This window comes from Sycon ciliatum, chromosome 1 (genome assembly GCF_964019385.1).
Source record: "Sycon ciliatum chromosome 1, ocSycCili1.1, whole genome shotgun sequence".
NCBI classification, from domain to species: domain Eukaryota; kingdom Metazoa; phylum Porifera; class Calcarea; order Leucosolenida; family Sycettidae; genus Sycon; species Sycon ciliatum.
The window spans coordinates 31,946,218-31,968,383 of NC_088643.1; the positions used below are offsets into that span (position 1 = coordinate 31,946,218).

At 46.8% G+C, this 22,166-nt stretch overlaps 1 protein-coding gene across 1 annotated transcript in view; it reads left to right on the forward strand.

The window, feature by feature from the left end:
* The window catches only part of LOC135823166 (probable ATP-dependent RNA helicase DHX37), a 65,889-nt gene that overhangs the window by 15,859 nt on the left and 27,864 nt on the right, over positions 1-22,166 (forward strand). Inside the window, exons 7-17 of the mRNA XM_065336011.1 lie at positions 5,800-5,892; positions 6,234-6,274; positions 7,796-7,851; positions 10,217-10,432; positions 12,367-12,453; positions 12,856-12,988; positions 13,783-13,831; positions 16,660-16,804; positions 19,601-19,684; positions 20,579-20,686; positions 21,074-21,120. Of these exons, the coding sequence (XP_065192083.1) occupies positions 5,800-5,892; positions 6,234-6,274; positions 7,796-7,851; positions 10,217-10,432; positions 12,367-12,453; positions 12,856-12,988; positions 13,783-13,831; positions 16,660-16,804; positions 19,601-19,684; positions 20,579-20,686; positions 21,074-21,120 (1,059 nt within the window). The remainder of the gene's footprint in view (positions 1-5,799; positions 5,893-6,233; positions 6,275-7,795; positions 7,852-10,216; positions 10,433-12,366; positions 12,454-12,855; positions 12,989-13,782; positions 13,832-16,659; positions 16,805-19,600; positions 19,685-20,578; positions 20,687-21,073; positions 21,121-22,166) is intronic.

The following is a 22,166-nucleotide window of genomic DNA, read 5'->3' on the forward strand; positions in this document are numbered from 1 at the left end:
CGCACAACGTTTGCGGAGTGTACCGCCTTTGGAGCAAAACTCCTGTACGAATGTCCTTGTGATTCCGAAGTACGATCGCTGGATGCGGTCCTTTACTTGCTTGTACCCAGCGTGCTGCAGGTCGTCACCATGGATAGTCGAGACAACCCGCACAACGTTTGCGGAGTGTACCGCCTTTGGAGCAAAACTCCTGTACGAATGTCCTTTTGATTCCGAAGTACGATCGCTGGATGCGGTCCATTACTTGCTTGTACCCAGCGTGCTGAAGGTCGTCACCATGGATAGTTGAGACAACCCGCACAACGTTTGCGGAGTGTACCGCCTTTGGAGCAAAACTCCTGTACGAATGTCCTTGTGATTCCGAAGTACGATCGCTGGATGCGGTCCATTACTTGCTTGTACCCAGCGTGCTGCAGGTCGTCACCATGGATAGTCGAGACAACCCGCACAACGTTTGCGGAGTGTACCGCCTTTGGAGCAAAACTCCTGTACGAATGTCCTTTTGATTCCGAAGTACGATCGCTGGATGCGGTCCATTACTTGCTTGTACCCAGCGTGCTGAAGGTCGTCACCATGGATAGTCGAGACAACCCGCACAGCGTTTGCGGAGTGTACCGCATTTGGAGCAAAACTCCTGTACGAATGTCCTTGTGATTCCGAAGTATGATCGCTGGATGCGGTCCATTACTTGCTTGTACCCAGCGTGCTGCAGGTCGTCACCATGGATAGTTGAGACTACCCGAACAACGTTTCCAGCGTGTACCACTCGCAGTTACTGCGAAGTGTACGGCAGGGTACTCTGCGGATTGGGTACCACCAAAACATTACTCAATCCCAGGGCAAGGAGGTCCAGAAAACTGAACTGTCTTTTCTTCACCCAGTGCTTAAAGTGGGCGTCCCCACCCACCAGTCCGGAAAGCCAGTCTCGTATCTTCTGGTACTTGAGTTCGCTGATTACCGGGCTCTTTGGCGCTCTCTGCCTGCTTATCTACCAACTCCTGCATAGCTTTGGTGAAGTTGTCCATGGCGGGAATTGGGACAGATTGTAATTTGGTGATACTGCACCAAAAGGACACCAACTCGAACAAGCAAACAAACTCAAACAAGCGAAAGAAAAAAAAGGGGAAGAAGACATGTAGGAGAGCTGCTTATCAAGCAGTCGAAGTCTTACAATCTCTGCCCCCGCAAGGGTGTGCTGTGCTCTATACCCGTATGGCCCGATTCTTTGATCGTGACAAGTTCCCTTCCTCTAGTGGACAAGACATGGATTAGAAGTGTTAGGTACCTCCTCCCGTACCTTTTCTGGCTGGCCTGCATGCATGTAGTTGTAATTGTACACTCAGTCGGTAGAGCATGAGACTCTTAATCTCAGGGTCGTGGGTTCGAGCCCCACGTTGGGCGCCAATGTAACGATCACACGAATCGGTCACTAGAGTTAGACGAGACGAAGACTGAAGACGAGACGATTGCCGGGGCGGTAGAAGACGAGGATCTCAGGGTCGTAGGTTCTTTGCAAATGTTGGGCGCCATTGTTAAGATCACAGGAATCGGTCACTCAGAGCACGAAGGTTGGAAGTTCAACTTCAAGGTTCGACGGATAGAGCGTGAAAGCTATACTTAACAGGTCAAGTTTGCGCTGCTAGTGAAGTTACATGTAGTGGCTGTATTCATGTAACCCCCAGGTTGCTCTTCGAAACGATGAGTTATTTAGGTAGAACCAGAGTTCACTGAGGGTGGTGTGTAGTGACGGTAAAGATCAACTGCAACATGCAATACTGTAAAACACGTTATTTTCGGTGTAACTTCAATTTCGGTGATTTCGGTAAAGAAACCAGGCACCTAAATTTAGATTACACCTAAAAGGCACTAGAGCATGCACTATGTGTGAAGGGAATGCAGGTGACCTAATTCTACGTTACACCGGAAACCTGGCAGGTCTCTGTCACCGAAATTTTATTGGGTTTAATACACCTAAAATTACGTTTTTAACCCTTTTGCGTCCACTAAACCTGGCCAATTCACGGTTCGAGCGACGGACCGTGTCCCATTTCGTCATAACTTTGATTTCCCTTGTGCGAATTAGGAGATTTCTGAGGAGTACTCTAGGACGAGAATCTAGTCTTGATTTGGTAAGAGAAGCGAAAATCCACCTTCAATTCATATTTTCAATCCGACACATGGCTAATCCTTTTGGAGGTATTCATAGTCCCAAGTGTGCACTTGCAGGCTGACATATTGTAGGTGTACCATTTGGGAAACCTTGATGTCAAGTTCTAAGAGGAAAGCATACTGATTTCCAAAGTTTCACCATTGGAAACTCTGTTTCGTACGCGTCGCAAACACAGACGTGCTTCAGAGGCTTATAACTTTTCTTTGGAGCACGATACGACCATCCGGTTTTGCACATCAAATGTGGGTCTTTTGTGCTTCTTTTGACACCAATTAGGATATAAAATGAGCGAATCGCAGTCTGTTTAAAAAGTCATCGACGGATAGTTGTCGATTTTTGATCATATGGACGCAAAAGGGTTACTGTAAGACCAGTAATGTGAACGAACATTTAATTCGTTAAAGGGGAAGGTAAGCCTAAAATCAAATTTTCACCAGTTGTAGTCTTCGGGTAGCCGAGTCGAATGGTCTTGGTCTGAGGAAGCTGAGACGCTCCATTTCGCCTTTATTCCCAATCGAAATCGCGCACTTCCACCGAAACTGGGTGACTGTGCCCTACTAGATGGGGATTTGTATGCAAAATGTCACTAAAAGCGCCATTTCGTTCTTATAAAAGCACGGATGACCGCAATTGGCCCATATGTTGTAGTCTTTTGGACGCTGAGTCGACTGGTTTTGGTCCGAGAATGCTACTATGCAGCGTTCCTCCTTTATTCCCAATCGAACATGGTTGAACAAGCGGTCACGTGCTCCTGCGTACACCAGTTACCTGGTCACCGTGCCTAGCCTAGCGCCTGCAGGGTACAACTTACAGCCTGTTTGACTTTTTTTGGGCGCACTCCTGTCACTCGAGTTGAACCTTGGTGTGAAAGTTGTCGCTTGCTGGCGCGGTGACCAGGTGACTTGGGCATGCAGGAGCACGTGACCGCTTGTTCAACTATGTTCGATTGGGAATAAAGGAGGAATGCTGCATCACAGCATTCTCGGACCAAAACCAGTCGACTCAGCGTCCAAAAGACTACAACATATGGGCCAATCGCGGTCCTCCGGGCTTTTATAAGAACGAAATGGCGCTTTTAGTGACATTTTGCATACAAATCCCCATCTAGTAGGGCGCAGTCACCCAGTTTCGGTGGAAGTGCGCGAGTTCGATTGGCAATATAGGAGGAATGGAGCGTCTCAGCTTCCTCGGACCAAGACCATTCGACTCGGCACCCCGAAGACTACAACTGGTGAACTTTAGTTTTGTTTTTAGGCTTAACTTCCCCTTTAACATTTGAAGTCGTTTAAAAACGATATGTACCTGTACAGTCATTTGCCGGTTTTGAGACTGAATTCGTTAGAATTTCACCTGGCTAACCCACAAAATCCGGAGATCGTTAACCCTTTGTGGACGGACTGTACGAGTTTCGATCTAATAAGATCGAAAGTCTGCAGGCGGTAAAATCTTCGTAACTCCATCGTTTCTTGAGCAAATTCCACAATCGAAGGGTCTACGTGGTAGCGGAAACTCCAAGCTGTCCAATGCAACAATCGCCGAAGAGTTACGATGTCGGACGCCAGAGATATCGCACGCCGTATTCTTACCTCGGCAAATTCAAATTTTTGATCGATCATTTCGCCATTTTGGGGGAAAATCCCTTTTCGTGTGCTCTTTGAGCGACTGAGCACATGATAATGACGTAGCCGGCTGAAGTTTGAATAGTCTCAAACAGATTTGAGCGTTCTGCGATGAAGGAGAGTGGAATGGCGTTGATGGGACGTATTTGCTTGCATATCAGGCTTGGAGACGACTTTGCTGTGTTACTGCGCATGATTTGTGGCGCCTGGATAATGGAGATTGGTACCCTGGTGTTGCTCTCGCCAAGAGCTTTCCAATGAGCCCTTGATTGTGAAAATCAAGTGAAGGACACCAGAGTTATGACATGGAAAAGTTGAAAATTGTACTGACATTTTGTAATTCTGGTGCATACTGTGCTAGTAATCCGTCCATAAAGGGTTAACTTTAATTGACGTTAAATAATTAAAACTATCTGGTCTTACAGTAATTATGATGGCGTAACTCCTTTGTAGCCTTGTCATGATTTGAACTGCTAACACACACAGCCGCACCATGTCCTTGGCTACACAAAATTACAATTAAAACCTCTCGAAATCTCTCCGAAAACTTCAAGTTCTTTCCAAATTTTCAGGGATATTATTTTTTATTTTTTGTATAGTCAAGGACTTGGTGCGGCTGTGTGCAGTAGTTCAAATCTAAAATTATATGTTTAGGCGAGACCAAAATAATCAAGATTCCCGGGCAGGACCCATGTGAAATTGGTGCGGGCGGGCGAATTTTTTATTTTTTTATTTTTTTTCCAATGTATGTATGCATGCCATGCTGAACTTTTTTTTACAGTATTTTCCGATAATTTTTATTCATTTTTTTACAGAAAACAGGTACGCGGTTTATCCGTTCAATTTTTCTGTATTTCGGCCAACAATTGCCCTGATCTGTAAATCGGGGAGTCGTACAAGCCCGGGTTTGTGTGACTCCACGTCACAGATCTACTCACACGATCAGTACTGTACATGTATATGACCTCCAAAAAATGGCTTGGGCTCGATTTTGGTGCGGGAGGGCCTGAGAATCTCTATTTTTTTGGTCTCGCCTTACTTCGGAGTATGTTTTTTTTCAATAGCTCGTGAAGCTAGTGCTGGTGCTGGTGCTGGTGCGTAGTAGTTTCTATGGACACACCTATCAAGTGCTTAGCTGAGAATTCCCAAGGTTTATTTCCGCACTTTACCTAAAGGCTGAAGGTGGCCACGTATTGATGTAGGACGAAGCCATGTCCTGGGCGCTGTATCTCCAAGCTGTTCCCAGATGTGAGCAGTGCCGCATTGTGATGTCACACACCTGCTGAAGCCAGGCTCCAATTGCTTTTCTTCTTCTTTTTCTTCATATTCTTCTTCGGAGACTAGCTAGGATACTAGTACCGTAAAGTACCGCCAGAGCGCCCCACCATCTCATCCTTTCGTGGTCGTATTGTGGAGGTGGTCTGCTGTCTGTAGGTCATACGACATGAACCTTGTACACATATTGCACGTTTTGCAGTCAATCCGTACCTTCAAGAGGACACAAGCTCCACACAAAAACCTGCCAAGTGTGACCTTAGTACACTATGATTCTCACATCGTACACACTTCGTTGCACTCTGCCATACGATTTTCCTTTCTCTGGCTGTAAAATCAAGGTGGGGCGCTCTCGCGAGACGGGGCGCTCTGGCGGTACTTTACGGTAGTGGCAGTGAGTAAAGCTTACAACGTACTCTCGTTTTCTATCTGCTTGGCTATTTGACGTCCAGCCATACTTATGTGGTGTGGTGAAGCTGATATGCTTTTCCCAACTGATGTATGGTATTCTGCTGTTGTTGTTGTTGTTGTTGTTGTTGTTGTTGTTGTTGTTGTTGTTGGCTGGTGGCTGGTGGCTGGTGGCTGGTGGCTGGTGGCTGGTGGCTGGTGGCTGGTGGCTGGTGGCTGGTGGCTGGTGGCTGGTGGCTGGTGGTTGGTGTTGGTGTTGGTGTTGGTGTTTGTGTTTGTGCTGTTGCTGTTGCTGCTATTGTTGCTGCTATTGTTGCTATTGTTCAGGAAAGCATGTCGGATAGGTGTGACTGAGCCACGTCGTGTAGCTGCTGTTAGTATGGCACGGCGTGTTGCTGAAGAGATGAGCCTTACTGACAAGTAAGTTGTGCAGCTTGTGCAGGTTGCATCTTTTGATTATTTGATACATCCTTCCCACTCATCGAATATCTCCTCATGTGCATGGTGACTGGATGAGTGATGCATGCTGCATGCTAACCTATACCCTTCTTGCTGATCCAATCATTACTGATTGGCACACTACCAGCTGGTTTTGTATCACCAGAATTGTCACTGCCTGCTCTCCTGGGTTTGTTCATGTGTACATTGTGTGGTATGTGTGTACATGTGTACATGTGCGTGTCTGTGTGGGCGTGTTTGTGCGTATTTGTGTGTGTGTGTGTGTGTGTGTGTGTGTGTGTGTTAATTAAATTTGTCTGCAGGGAGGTATCATATCAAATTCGTTACGAAGGCACTGTTACCGGTGAGTTCTTGGGGATGCCTTTGAAAATAGGGCATCAGATTATGGGCACATTTTGCTTAGTGACGATCATGTAGTATGTGGCTTACTGTAATGTCGCGTATAAAAGCAGGTGCTTACGGCCGTATAAGCCGTGGTTCAAACCGTGCTTCTATTCAAGTTATGCTTGTATTCAAAATATGCTTCTACGTCAAATTCTTCAGCCTATACTGTACAGTGTACATTGTCACACATGTAGTGTGCAAGTACATGTGCTTCTATTCAAATCATGCTTCTGTGTCATGGCACGCTTTGGAAAATCGGCTTCTATTCGAGTGATGCTTTATACAGGTCATGCTTTTATACGCGACACTACAGTATACGTGACAGCGTGGCCGGGTCGCAGTGCAGCTGGATGGAAAGGAAAAAGAGATCTTCTGTGGAAATGAAGTGTTGCTTGCGACGTGTGTTTTGGTAGGGCTGGAATGAACCCTACTGTAAATGTGAGCAAAATATTCTTTCAAAAACCTAGATAGTGCGCCGATTTTACCAACTAACTACTTGGGCTTGTTGGAAAGCTCTTGGAGAGAAGGTGCCGCCACTCTCTATGAACTGAGGGTTATTTGTACACAAGTGCAGAGCAGAAGCAGAGCACGGCCGAACTTGCATACAAATAATTCTGTACTGCTCTGCACTACAGAGTTCTCCGACTTCATGAATAATGATGAATACACACACGGAATGTATGTGCGACATGTGAGACTTAGGGTCGGAATGTGGCAGGGAAACCGTCGTAGATGTTGGACAGCATGGGTTGTGCTTTGTTGGGTTGAAATAATCAGCTTCTGCTCAAGCACATCTGCTGCTGTCTCCCAATAAACAAAAGCCCATTAGCGGTCATGGATTTACAAGCCAGCAATCGGTTTGCTTGTCATGCCAAGCTCCTTACACAGTGCACTTCATTCAATACTCTACTTCAGCCGCTGCACACACACACACACACACACACACACACACACACACACACACACACACACACACACATCCTTTGGATAGGTCAAAACAGCTATGGAGAGGAACACTACTGCCCTCCCATAAACCTATCTGAACGAATCCGAGGATTCTGAACATGATTGTGACGCTGTCCTTGACGGGCAAGGTAGCAGAATGGGTGCGGCCTTGAAAAAAAGTTGTATGTCAATTCTCTGTTGTAACTAGTAGCAGCACCATCAGGACCTGGTTTGGCCACACCTCTCTGGTGGTCATGTTGCATAGCTGATTTAACCATGTCACATTTTGTGAAACTCTGCTGTCCCAGCAGCTGGCATGGACAGCAGTTTGCAGTTGTGTAATCATGTTCCTTTACACTCTTTGTCTACTATTGATTGATAGTAGTGCCGTTTTGCTGAACCTAGGCTGACATTGAGTGACTCACAGATCGTTGTGATGGTCACCTCTTAGGCTTATGTTGGCTTATGTTTGTGTGTTGCTTGTGTATGGTGTGTGCATGTGTGCCCATGCGTATCTTTGCGGTGTGATTTGCAGATGACACTGAGATCAAATTCATGACTGATGGTGTGCTCCTGAAGGAAATTGAGAATGTAAGCAACCATCCAAGTTTCTTGTATCCTCTTTCATATCATCAACACTTGTCTGAAAATCGGGCCTATCTTCTCACATTTTCCTAACTAAAATTCGGCATGTGTTTGGTACAATCATCATTGATGCCGGTGAGTAGTAATAGCTCAATGGTACAGTGAACAACCTCAAGGACATTGCTTTGGTCTTTGTCCTATGGGTGCCACTTGGAGTCAGATTCTGCACCCTTACTGGCAAAGATCACTTCGTCCTCTTTAGTAGGGATGTGAATCGCTTCACAGACAAAGTCATTGAGTGTGGTCAAGCAAGTGGCATCATCCGAAGATGCATAGTCCTCAGTGGTGCAGACACCTGTGACCGGCAGAAGCAGAGATTGAAAGTCAGCATGGTGTTGTGTGCTGCTTCAGACAAGGTTCAGACTCGGCTGTTGCTAAGTGTTCAGAGGATGATGGGTCAATCCTGCTGTGTTGAAAAGCAGAAAGGTGACGATGGCGCTAGCATCCATCTCATCTCATGTCTGCAGAATCGGTGTGACGGCGTGCAGCATATTCACTGACTTGGCAACCTGCAGGTGTCCATCTCTTAGGCTTGGTTCACGTAATGCTAAGCTGAGTTAGAGCAGGGAGGCATCAGCGGTGGCCCAATCCCGGCCAACCCTATGTCGGCTGAAGAGCACAAGCATACGGTTTAACTACTTGGTCCGCCAAGTTAAAATTGGCGCTTATCTTCTCACTTGGTTTTTTGGTGTTCTGCCTGTGCCACACGGCATGGAACCACCGATTCACCATCCGAACATAACCATTGACCATTGCATCCGACGACATGGCAGCACAAACCATCACAGAAGTTGCGACCGGTTCGTTAGAGTCTTTTTGACGGAGCTGCCGCCGACGAACACTTCCGTCAGCGCAAGAAAACACTGCAACCTCCGCTCGAGTCCGTAAAATAGGTCTGGATGTTCGCATTTCAGAGCGATGGAGAATACAGTTTCTGTCTACTTCCAGCTGTCTGATGGCAATGATTGTTTACCCCGGGGAGGTATAGAAAAGCTGAAAAAGCGCTTCGCGAGCTTGAATTTCAGTGCTTGCACAGTACAGCGCCTAGTGAAGGGCTATCACCAGCAAATCGCTGACGAAGAAACTGCAGCTCATGTCGATATCTCCAGTAAGTGAGACCAATCCGGTGGACACACTTTGAAGCTCACAGAGGACAGGGCAAAGGAGCTAATCAAAGAAAACACCAAGTCCTGAGAGAAACACTCGTGCAAAGGACTTTCAGGAAACTAGCCGAAAAGCCTGATGCACGGCGTTGTAGGTGCAGTACGCACAGGTGCTACATCAAGCGGAAGCTAACACTGCGCTGCATGTAGATCTACAAGCACCAGCGGCTCGCGTGGGTACGGGTGCTGATCAGCAAGTACGACAAGCGCAAGAGGCGATTTGAAAAAAGGACATTGGCGTTGCCTTTTTGTCTCAAACAAAGACGCATTATTGCGACGAACGGGGATAACACTTACAGTCAACATGCGTGCAGTCTCACTCAGCTTCTGATGGGAAGGTGACAGGCACGCACTGCCTTTGAGCGTGATTCGAGACGAGGAGAAGTGGAACAAGCTATGAAACGACCGGTGCAGCAGCTGTCCGGATCATCCGTTTTGAGCTCTTCCTCCAGCGACGATAGTGGCAAGGAGGATGTGTAACTTGCTTGAATTTTCGACTGAGTTGCTTACTGACATGTAAATAATCATGTATATAGTGCTTTGTGATCGTGGCTTGCTTCAAATATTCGTATTTCTTTCCTGAGACAAGTGTGAAGATAAGCTCCAATTTTAACTGGGCGGACCAAGTACCATTATAGTAGTACAGATGCAGTTACAGTGGTACTGCTACTATAAAATAGAACAGAAAGTCTTCTCAAATGCTATGCCAGGGTTGGCCATTGGAGCGTGAATTCAATTGTTGATCTTGCACTGCTGTGGAACCACCACAGCCTTTTTTTGTTGTTGTACCGCATCAGTCATTTCAGGTTTGCTGATGATCTTCTTTGGATACTTTGCCGTGCCGCGTCCACCTTGAGTCCTGTCACAAATAAGAAATCAATTTCTGGTATGCATTGCTGAGTTCTGTATAGAACTACAGTAAAACCTGTGTTTGCTGAACCATGTACTAAGGGGAATCCCGTATTGACTGGACAAAGTTTCATGCACCAAAGTGCAGTGGATCAAGCAGAGTCCTGTCATATGAGCACAGTTTCCGCTGCACGAAGGGTGTCCGGTTAGGCAGGCTTTACTGTAACTGTTCACTATGGTACAGGTTACATGCAACTCTTCCTGAACAGGATTTTATCTTTTCGTTTGTCTTGGAACAGGACTTTCTTCTTACCAACTACTCAGCCGTGATCGTTGATGAGGCTCACGAACGCTCTGTTTACACCGACATCCTGCTAGGACTCCTGTCTCGCATTGTACCGCTCAGAACCAAGCGCGGCAATCCTCTCAAACTCATCATCATGTCTGCTACATTACGTGTGGAAGATTTCACTGAGAACCGTCATCTGTTCCCCACCCCACCGCCTGTCATTAAGGTATCGTCTTGTAGTATATGAGGTATTATAATTCGAGCCGTGATCAGCTAAACACGATCCATATCTTTTGTGGATGAAGTCGAGAGAAAAAAAACTAGCCATGCTTAGAAGAAGAAAAGAGACAATTTGTGTTGAGGCTACAGTCTTTTGCGCCGATGCACAAAGCATCATCTGATAGGTTGTCACTGGTCTTTGCGAACACGTACATGAAATGCAGCTTTGTTGGGTTGAACACGTACATGAAATGCAGCTTTGTTGGGTTGAACACATACATGAAATGCAGCTTTGTTGGGTTGAACACATACATGAAATGCAGCTTTGTTGGGTTGAACACATACATGAAATGCAGCTTTGTTGGGTTGAACACATACATGAAATGCAGCTTTGTTGGGTTGAACACATACATGAAATGCAGCTTTGTTGGGTTGAACACGTACATGAAATGCAGCTTTGTTGGGTTGAACACGTACATGAAATGCAGCTTTGTTGGGTTGAACACGTACATGAAATGCAGCTTTGTTGGGTTGAACACGTACATGAAATGCAGCTTTGTTGGGTTGAACACGTACATGAAATGCAGCTTTGTTGGGTTGAACACGTACATGAAATGCAGCTTTGTTGGGTTGAACACATACATGAAATGCAGCTTTGTTGGGTTGAACACGTTCATGAAATGCAGCTTTGTTGGGTTGAACACGTACATGAAATGCAGCTTTGTTGGGTTGCGTGCTCTCACACTAGTTTACAAGTGTATGTGTAAATAATTCACAAATTAACCAAACAACGATTGATCGCGCTCTGTTCATATGTTGTTGAGTGAGTTGTGCATATAGTAGAGTAAACACGCGTGGGGTAGTGCCTTTGCTGTTTGCGTTATGCAGAGCTCACTGACTTGTCAGTTTGAGCACTCTGGCAAGGTACGTTCGGGCCTGATTGGAAATTTTTATTTCCATTGCTATCAGGTTCGGCCTCATTTTCTCTGTGCTGCGCTGATGAGTTCAAAAAGAACGAAACAGCATGCTGTCCGCAGATTGAGTAGAGTAAACACCTGTAACTACCGACCACCCCTTGGGGACAGAAAAAGCAGTCGTTAGTGGCAGGTGGTCTTTAGTCAGAGGCCTGTACCACGCAACCATATATGGATCTCATTACACGATATGTATTTCAAAATGCAGCTAATATAATTCCCCACCACTTGCGCCTTCTAAGTTTGGCCTGGTCCCATAGCTCAGTTGGTTAGAGCATTGCTCATGACAAGCAAGGTCTCAGGTTCGAGTCCTGGTGAGGTTGGCATTTTATCTCTTTTCAGGCAGTTCACTTCCCCTAAGGCCCTCTTCAGACTAGGTACAAAACAGCCTATAAGTCACATTTACATAGAAGTTTCCAGGACAACAACAAGAACCTGGCGGGAAACCTAAAAAGCTGCCCAATCCTTTCAGGCAGGGTGCCAACCCTTGTACAAGGCAACTTTCCTGCATTTATCGTACTTTCACCAGGCAGTTGTACGAACTTTGTACCCGGGTACGACTGTCCGCTGCTTTCACACATCCCAGGCCCCTTGCGCAATTTCGTAGGGTCAAAAGGTTGCCTGTATATTGCATGTAAAATGTGTAGTCTGAAAGCAGGCATGGAAAAATGTTGCCTTTTAGGTTTTATGTGATTTTGTACTGGATTTTCTATGTACGTAGTCTGATGAGGGCCTAACTGTTTACCTTGAAGTTTATCCCATTCCCATTTCTATAATTATTCATGTATTTATTCTATCTATTGCAACATCTCAAGGCGCAGTGGAAACACCGGCTGATTTGGAGAGAGTGGGTGTTATCACTGGTCTACATGTTTGCATGTGTGTGTGCGTGTGTGTGTGCGTGCGTGCGTGCGTGCGTGCGTGCGTGTACATGTGTATACGTGTATGTTTACGTGTTCTGTCTCAGGTCGGTTCCCGACAGTTTCCTGTCACTGTCCATTTCACGAAACGCACTCCTAATGATGATCAATACATGCAGGAAGCAGTGAAAAAGGTGAGACATGGAAGTCAACTGCTAGTCTAGTGGCAAGTGTTTGTTTCGGGATATCCTGTGTTGCTCTGTTAGACTGTTGCATATTGCTTTCCCTTACACTCTTCTTGTGAGGAAAAGTACAGTGATGTCATTTGTCTATGTTCTTTAATGCCCACAACACTCTTGTACTCAGGTTCTCATTCTATTTGCTTATTTTCTTATCATATGCAAGCACGTTGGTGTGTGTGTGTGTATGTGCGTGCGCTTGCGTGTGCGTGCGCTTGCGTGTGCGTGCGCTTGCGTGTGCGTGCGCTTGCGTGTGCGTGCGCTTGCGTGTGCGCGCATGTGTGTACGCGTGTGTGCGCGCGCGCGTGTGTGTGTGTGCGCGCGTGTGTGTATATGTGTGTGCGTGCACGTGTTTAGGTGTGTAAGATTCACCGGGAGCTGCCGGAAGGTGGTATTCTTGTGTTTGTCACTGGACAACAAGAGATCAACTGGATGTGTTCAAGTCTTCGACGGACCTTTCCTGCCGCTAGTAAAGCCAGTAGCAGTGCTGGTGAGTCGTAGTGTGCAAGTGTGCAACTTATCTGTACTATTCTAGCAATGGGCATTCTACAAAAGTTCAAATTGGTGCACAGCACCTTCCTCATCTCCTGCTAATGGATAGATATTTTTTCATTCTATGATCATGTCAAGCAATTTGCTGCCAGATCACCTGCTTGTCACGTCAACCCCTTTTTTCATGGTGTGTTTGTGGGGCGGTGTGTTTGTGGGGCTGTGTAATTGTGGGGTGGTGTGATTGTGGGGCGGTGCAGATGAGAGATCTCTCCACGGTCTTCACGCTGTTGCACAAAGAGAACCCAGGCCGGGCCGGGGGCCAGTCTGTTGGTACAGTGTGCATGCTGGATGCTGTGTCTGTGACATCAGGCTAGATGCTCAACTCTGACAAGAGGTCAAGAGGTGTGCAGTATGGTACACATGCAAACAGTTACCAGGTAGTCTTACCTCACCCCACTGTGACAATGCAGCAGCAGTAGCAGCAGCAGCACGCCCATACATGTGTACACCATTATCGTGAAGACTGGCCTGTCCCTTGGCTCGTTGCTATTAGCATAACTTTTTACTGAATATACATAAAGTAAAGTTTGCACATTCGCACTACCACCGGGCACCGGCTACAATTGCGTTGAGAAACACAACCAGCTTAGGAAGTTTCGCTCGTCCCAGGTCGCCACCATGCCTGTGATACCAGGGTGGCAGATATACATGGTCATTTATTATTATGGCCCCTGCCTTGTTGCTATTAGCGTAAAACGTCTTCTTCTTTTAAATACATGTATTCCCTGCTAGGTAATCCATTGCAGCCTGAAACGCAACGCAGGAGGATCAACCTTGATGAGTGAGTACTGGCTGTGTCTTGTTTGTACAGTCGTCCCTCTCTAATCCGGCACTTGTTTATCCGGAACCCTTGCCAACCGGCGCACTTTCTGATGAAACCGATTTTTTTCGTTCAATTCCTGCATCTTAATCCGGCACTTGAATTCCGCCTCCGGCAGTGACTTTTTGAAACGAATCGCTCAAACTGCACGTAGTTTGATTTCATAATCCGGCAGTCCTAGGGTTCCCAGTAAAAAGGCAACGCCTGTTGGGAGTTCCCAAGTAAAATAATAAATTCTACTACTACTACTACTTGTGTGGATGTATACAGCTTCCAAAACATTCAGCAATCTAGCACTGCTACTACTACTACTACTACTACTAGTCGTAAATCGACTGTGCGTGTGTGTGCAAGAGTACCTATACATGTGAACATGTTCTCTGTTTTACTTTATCACTGTGTATATTCCTGGAGAAAAGTTGAGAATATAAAGGCGTGCACCAAATACTGGGGTCGACACGGAAAAACCCTGCGTTTTGACGTATGATACATGCATGTAATTGGGTAGGGCCGGGTCAGAGGGCAGGATTTCTTAATCCAGCACCCTCGTTAATCCAGCAGAAAATGCCGTAGCAAAAGGTGCCGGATTAGAGAGGGACGACTGTATTACTCGATCTTTCCCATTTATAAAACGAATACTTGCAGAAATAGTTATCGCGTAGAGGAGAGGGATTGAGGGGTGTCAGCTATTGGGCGGTTCAATAGCCAATAGGCCGTAGCGGAAAGAAAGCCGATGTCCTGAAGCGGTAAATCATTATTTTCTCTCCAAAACGTTTCAGATGGTTTTGATTTTTTTGCCCAGTGTATTATGTTCCTTATTTCTTCGGTCAGCTCTTGAGCCTGCTGCACACTGCCAGGTGGCGGAACCAACGGCGCTTGGAAGAGTGTTAGAAATGTACAGATATACACAATGGGCTCAGCCAGCTCACACAGGGAAGCGGGAATGAAATGAGTAATTCGAAAGTTTTTGATGCGCTCAATGGCGCGCTCAACATGGATCCTTAGGCTCGCAATGCGACGCGTAAGGACCACTTCTTCTTCCTCGAACTGGTCACGGCTCTCCAGGAAAGGAGGAATATTGAGGCTGGTATTGGGAGGCATCAGTCGACCAATGTCGAATCCTCGATCAGCCATGATGGAGTCGCCAGGTTCCAGTTTTCCTAGCAGTCCGGAGCGCTTTACAATTTCTTTATCGGATATCCGACCCCCGTACAAGTCGGAAAGAAAGCAAGGTGAACCATTCGGAGTAACACCAAGCAAGAGCTTCAGGGTGTTGGTGTTCTCGTAGTTACTCCACGTAGATGCTTGAACATCCGGATTTGCTGGTTTCTCGATATGAAACTCAGTGGCATCAATGACAACACACGTTGACCGGTATTTTCTCGGAACTCGGTTGGCATATATTCGTCAACGAGACGTCGGGATGGCCAGATGTTCACTTCCTTGAATGAATGGAACATTAGGCGAACCCAAGCAGTAAATATTCTTGATACCGTTGACTGGGATATGCCAAACCGCGCAGCAAGGTCAGACTGCGGGAAGTGCCGACATTTCATCACAACCATCAACAGCTCATCCTGGACAGACAGGCTGCGCGTAGAATACGTTGTCTGTCTCCCAAGGTGTTCTACGTCAGCCTTCGGATTATAGCTCATGTTCTCAGCAGATGAACCTAGCAGGACTAGAATGTCGTCAAACGATTCTGGTGTCAGGCCTGTGAAAAACTTGAACGACTGCGGGTTTGAGTGCAGCTTCCGACACGAGAACGTCAGTTTTTCAAGTTTCTCTTTGCACTGTGCATGCAAGTTCTTGTCCTGCTCCAGCAGCTTACTGAGTCGTGATACCTCCTCTCTCTGTACACGATTCTCTCTCCAGGCGCTGCACTGGATTTTCATAGGCATGATCATGTCAGACATCCTGCAGTCGTTGCTCAAGCTCAGCTTGACGAACTGCATCTACGTCAGGTACATCTACAGCTTCCAAAACATCGTCATTACCTAGCTCTAGCTCAATCTCCGACTCGGAGGACACAATGTCAGCAGGACCAGCAGCAACCATAGCAGCACGCATCGTTGTGCGCCGATGCACCACAGGGTGATCATAAACTTGGCATGGCACATCGTCAGAGCTGGATCGACTACCAGTGACAAAGTGTACGCCACAAACGTATGAATTTGGCGTTGGCTGCACGTTCGCCCTTGGTATCACCTGCAGCCATTTCTTCCTCAGATCCGAGTCGGCCGGGAGGCGATGGAACGACAAGGATTTACAAACTGGATCGCAGTTGTCGCAGCCTTTCCTATCTAAAGTTAACTGGCACAATCTTCTCTTTACGTAGAACTTTCGTCCAGCTCTCTTTTCGGCACTCTCAACCAAACCCCACTTGCATCGATCTTTCCTGTTGGGGCAGAATAGTACAATGCAGCTGGCATGACCCGGCATCCTTTCTGAGACTATAAAACTGGCAGAAACAAGGCGATGCAGAAGGACCTTGCAGCTACAAAGGCAACAATCTAAAATTTCCCACCCACAGCAATACTTCTACAGTACAAATAATTACTGCATGTGGGCGCAACAAAAAAAAGTGTCCCCGCAGACTTTTCACCGCGGTTTGAATGCATACAGCCTAAAATAAGTAATCTTCTCGACATTTCTTTCAGTCTCTCTCTCTCTCTCTCTCTCTCCCTCTCCTCTCCTCTCCCGGGGAGACCCACGTGACCAGTTTATGGCAGTGAGGAAGTACACATGTGCGTGTGTGTGTGTGTGTGTATCTTCATGCCTGTGCACAGTGTTCCTTGTGAGCCGACTTTTGACAGTCATGATGTTGATGGTGAGATTGGTGATGAAGGTTTCGAGAACAACCAAGACAGTGATGATAGTGATGGCGGGAGCAGCAGTGCCTGCAGCGACAATGAAGATGACGATTTTATGGCGGTGAGTTGTGTGTGTGTGTGTGAGTGTGTGTGTGTGTGTGTGTGTGTGTGTGTGCATTGTGCATTGTGCATTGTGCATTGTGCATTGTGGCCATTACTAGCATGCTACAGCGCTGGCCAGTGAATCCGGACCACTCGCTTGAGAACCGGCACCACACATAGTGTTGCATGGCGGCTGTGTGTCCTGAGTTGGGTTACATATCTGCTGGATGCCAATGGTTGTTTGACTCTGTGTGCACTAAAAGTGCGGTACCTGTGATCATCGGGTTTCGCTGGCCAGTACTGGCTAGCACTGGCCAGTGTTGGCCAGTACTGGCTAGCACTGACAGTAGTGTATCTCATCCTGTTTGTTTGCTTTTGTCTACACATTGGTGTGGGATGCTGCATCTTTTGTTTTATATACTTTGAAAGCGTATATAGCACATTACATTTAAAAAAAATGCTGTAACGGTGTGTGTGATGTCACACATTAGAGACTGTCCTTAGATGGGTACCGTATTTTCCGGAGTATTAAGGCCGATTCACAATACAACTTTCTGCGACGCGACACGCGATTTGTGACAGTTGCGACAAGAAATGCCTGTCGCGAGCTGTCGCAAGTCACCTGTCGCAGAAGTTGAAGAAAGTTCAACTTTTGCGACATGCGACACGCGACATACACAAATGGAGTACAGTTTCGACCCTGGGTGCATGTGCAGTGCACGTGCATAGTACTACTAGTGCACAAGGATGTCGCAAACATGAAGAAAGATTGTGAACCGTGTGTCGCTGTCGCAGCTCGTCGCAGGTGTCGCAAGTCGCAGGTGTCACCCAAAAAAGTCTGTGCTGCTTGTGCTACGATGGTCAAATTAACGGTGGTAAATGGGGTAGCTATCTGTATTTCGTGACAAAAAAAATCTGGATGCGGCTTTTACTCCAGTGTGGCTTATGCTCTGGAAAATGCGGTACATGTACCGTAAAGTACCGTTGATCCGCCCCCTCTCTAATTCCCGCCCCCTGTCGATTTTCTACCTGTGAAGCGACTTCGGCGTATACAACGAAAATACTACTTGGTCCGGCTTATCGCAATTGTCGCTTATCCCCCACGCACTTTTTGACAGGTAAAACCCAGTCCAATCACGATATCTAACTTACTTTTGCTTGGGAGGTCGTGATGGCAAGATCAAAGGAGGCACCAAAGAAAAAATGATCGCGACTAGCGCTTTGAATCGCGATGTATTCGTCTTTTTTGGGAAGTGGGAATCTGGCCATTCACTGTCTGTGTTGCCAAAAGCCAAGCGCAGCGACCCGAAGACGGGAACTGTAGCAGGGGAAACTGACATCCTGGCCTGGAGAGCGTGACAGGCACGCGTGCACGGCAGAGGAGTATGAGCGTCATCATGGTGATGCTGAAGAAGAAAGGTGTTTTGATGCGATGCGCCCGGCCGACGTGTTGGTTGTTCCTTCTAATGGTGGACCTAGCAGCCGCATTACAAGAGTCGTGGCCGGCGGCGTATCCAGTGGAGCGTATGACACCTGTCTCGAGAGGCCTGTATGCCTCATTCGAAGGCTTTGTTGACACACACTGTGGTGACACACAGGTCACACTGCCCACAGTTCCTTCAAGCACCGAAGTGACAGCCACAACTGTTCCTTTCCCATTGCTGCCATACGACAGGCTGAGAACGCAAGAGATACTCTACCAGTCTACGCCAGCAGCTAGACACCAGCAAATGTCAGCTCATGTAACGGCGCGGCTCAAGAGATGCAGAGTGAACCTGTATTACTAGTGTGAGTGCAAGAACGCGCTCCTTCGCTGATTTATTTCGTGCATTTTGCTTACCTTGCTTCCTTTCTTCGACTCGCTTCACCTGATTCCATTGCTGAAATTTTGTTCTTGTGGCGGAGAGTATTCATGTATCATGCTTCCTTACTATGCCTGTTGGAAATTTTATAGAGCGGTAAAAAAACTCCTGTTCTTAGTGGCGAAAGATAAGCGACAATTGCGATGAGCCGGACCAAGTATGTTGAACCGACGCATGCACTGCTGTACACAATACTTGCCAATCCAGGATGAAATGTGCACAATCCAGGACATCGAGTCTGAACTTCTACGTAATCGTTGTTGTACATCGTACTGCACTTGACAGCCTTGATCTATTTCCCGCCCCCTCCCGAAAACCCAGCTGGGAAGCGACATGGCGTGGGGGGCGGATCAACGGTACTTTACGGTAGTTGCAGTACGGTACATGTAGTTTTATATGCGACAACTAAATGTTTCTACCGTGGTGGCAACTGAAATGCAGACCATGGATTTTTACGTACAAGTGATGCTGAGCTAAAACAAATCCTTGCGCAGTTGCGAGTAGCGTGCATGCCCCTGGTACGCCAACAAAGTGTGAAGACTACGCTTATGGCATTCACTGTCTGGACTTGCGTATCTACATGCACTACTGCATAAATGTGTACCATTGTACTATAAACCTCCCCTAATGTTCCCGGTGTAACTGCAAGATATGACATGCGTACAGTGCAGCAGGTGTAGATAGGCATGCATTGTCCATGCTGTGAGGCTGGTGTGGTCGTACGCTGTGTTGGTGCAGTGCTATGCGAGCAGTACACTGGTACTGGGGTCGACTTGTGAATTCCTCTCACACACACCCTCCCCCCCCCCCCCCCCCCCCCCAGATAACAAATGAATGATGTTGTGTGTCAGGGGCGACGGAAAACGTTTGCCACAACCCCTTACAGAACATCATGTGCATCTCTTTCAGTTCATCAATGGCTATTCTGTGTGCTGCTGCTTCTGATGTGTCAGATTGAGAGAAGAGCGCATGACCAGAGTTTACCTATGAAAGTGCTGCCCCTGTACGCACTGTTAGCACCTGAACGGCAAGCACAAGTAAGTGATTGAATGTCTCACTATTCCTCTTGATTTATTCTCTTCAGAAATGTGTGATCTTGGCTATAGCCTACCTGATACTTGCCAAGAGAGACACATGATAATAGTGTAATACAGTGGAGATTGGATATAACGACCTTGGATGTAACAACAAATCGAGTTTAGCGACAAATTTCTGTTGCCCAAGTCGTTTAGCAAGTCCTTTCTGTACATTATAGATCGGGTATAACGACCTCGAAAATAGCGAGTCGACAGAGCGAATTTACTGACGCTTTTTTGGTGCCCGAAGACCTGAAATGCATCGAATTTAACGGCTTTCCTCTTGTATCAGGCGGAGTGGCATGCATGGGACATGTCTGTGTCACATGCCTGGACCTCTGGCCCGTCTAGGTCACTCCACGCGTGCTGGTCATTGCACATTGTAGCCGCAGTGCAGCGGTGTAGTTGCTATGCATGACGTTTGGCTTGGACTATGCATGCAAGACACATGTATGTACATGTACACATCTGAAATCCATATGCATTATATTATGCACATACATATCTGCAATGCGTTTCTGTCATTCTGATATACGTATTGCATACTAAATGTGAAGATCGGGTTTAGTGACAGCTCGAATATAGCGACATTTTGTTTTCTCCTGTAGGAGTGTCGTTATGCCCAATCTCCACTGTATACCTACATTGTACATACTTGAACATGCTTATCAATATGAACAGAGAGTAGCGCTATAGCACAACTGCTTATTCGCATCACGTACAGCCCATACAGTAACATACTTATACATTTCCTTTGGATCAGTGATTGGATGGTCTTGCTTTTCCTGTTGTTGCTCATTGTTTTTGGATCAGTGATTGGATGGACGATCTTGCTTTTCCTGTTGTTGCTGCCAGGTGTTTGCTCCCCCGCCAGACGGTGTGAGGCTTTGCGTTGTTGCTACGAATGTAGCCGAAACTTCGCTTACCATTCCCAACGTCAAATACATTGTGGATACTGGCAAGGTGAGATGATTCTAATGAATCAATGACAGGGCTGGCTATCATGGCTGGCTGGCTATCATGGCTGGCTGGCTGGCTGGCTGGCTGGCTGGCTGGCTGGCTGGCTGGCTGGCTGGCTGGCTGGCTGGCTGGCTGGAGACATCGAACTTACCATAGGTCCCATTTGTAGATGCAGTCCTTATTAGCCCATGCCTAGTTTGATCAGTTTCATGTCAAGCACAAGTGGATTATGACTGTACTCCTTGGAGAAGAATCTTGTCACTGGCTTTTAATACTGAAGAATTTGACTTGTATTTCCAACCAGACTTTTCCTCTGTGTGTGCGTGTGTGTGTGTGTGTGTGTGTGTGTGTGTGTGTGTGTGTGTGTGTGTTCTGCTTTTGTTTGGTCAGGTGAAACGTCGCTACTTTGACAATGTAACAGGTGTCTCAACATTCAGGTACAGGCTGGCACTCTACATTGCACATCTACTGCACTCTGATAGTTTGATGCTTTGAGCGGCCGTTTTTTAGAAGCTTTGTTGTTGACTAGGCTTGATTGTGATCAGTTCGGCCAGTCACCGTCTTAGCTTCGCTGATGAGACCTGACATGGGCGAAGCAGCTAGCTGTCCAGAGATTGAGTGCACTGCTTATTTATGTACGCAGTTACTTGCCAACTCATGGACAGTGATGCAGGGTGGGGGGGGGGGGGGGGGGAGCAAAAACAATGTTGGCCGATGCAGGCTTGATGATCTACTTGTAGATGTACCGGGTACCAGATTCCAATTGTGGTCAGTGTTCATGGACATTGTTCGTCTAGTTGCAGCATAAGCCAAGAGCAGTAGCTGCAGTGGAACGGTCTCTTTGCTGCAGGTTCTTGATTTCATATTTCACAGTGAAGTGTAAAGTATTCCCAATGAGGAGACTGTTCGAGAGAGACAGAGAAAGTCGAAAGCTGGAAAGTCACAAAGAGAGATTAGAGAATGAAAGAAAAGAGAGAGAGAGGGAAAGAGAGAGAGAGAGAGAGAGAGAGAGAGAGAGAGAGAGAGAGAGAGAGAGAGAGAGTTTGTGTGTGAGAGGGAGACAGACCAGTTACACTTGCATTCGGGAGTGGCGGCACCACAGGAGCGGGAAATATGGCAACTACAGAGTGAGGAACTACTGCTTCGGCAAAAATTCAATTCCGCTGCCTCCAAAGGTTTGGGAGCAATACCATTGCTTTTGCGGTTCCGCTTCAACAGAAAAAAAAACTATGTTCTTCTGTGTGTAAACGGACTCGTTACGACAACTGTGTATGCGTTTGATGTGCATGCCATAAAATGCATAGAAGATATTCATTGTCTACATTGGTTTACTGTACTGTATGCACCGCAGTCCACTTCTCTCTCTCTCTCATAGTTCTACCCAAAGTTGGAGCTTGTCCTGTCTGTATGTGTGACCATGCACACATGGTTGCGCTGGAGAGGCACACGACTTGCTGCTGCTTAACCTCGCCATTGAAGTAGA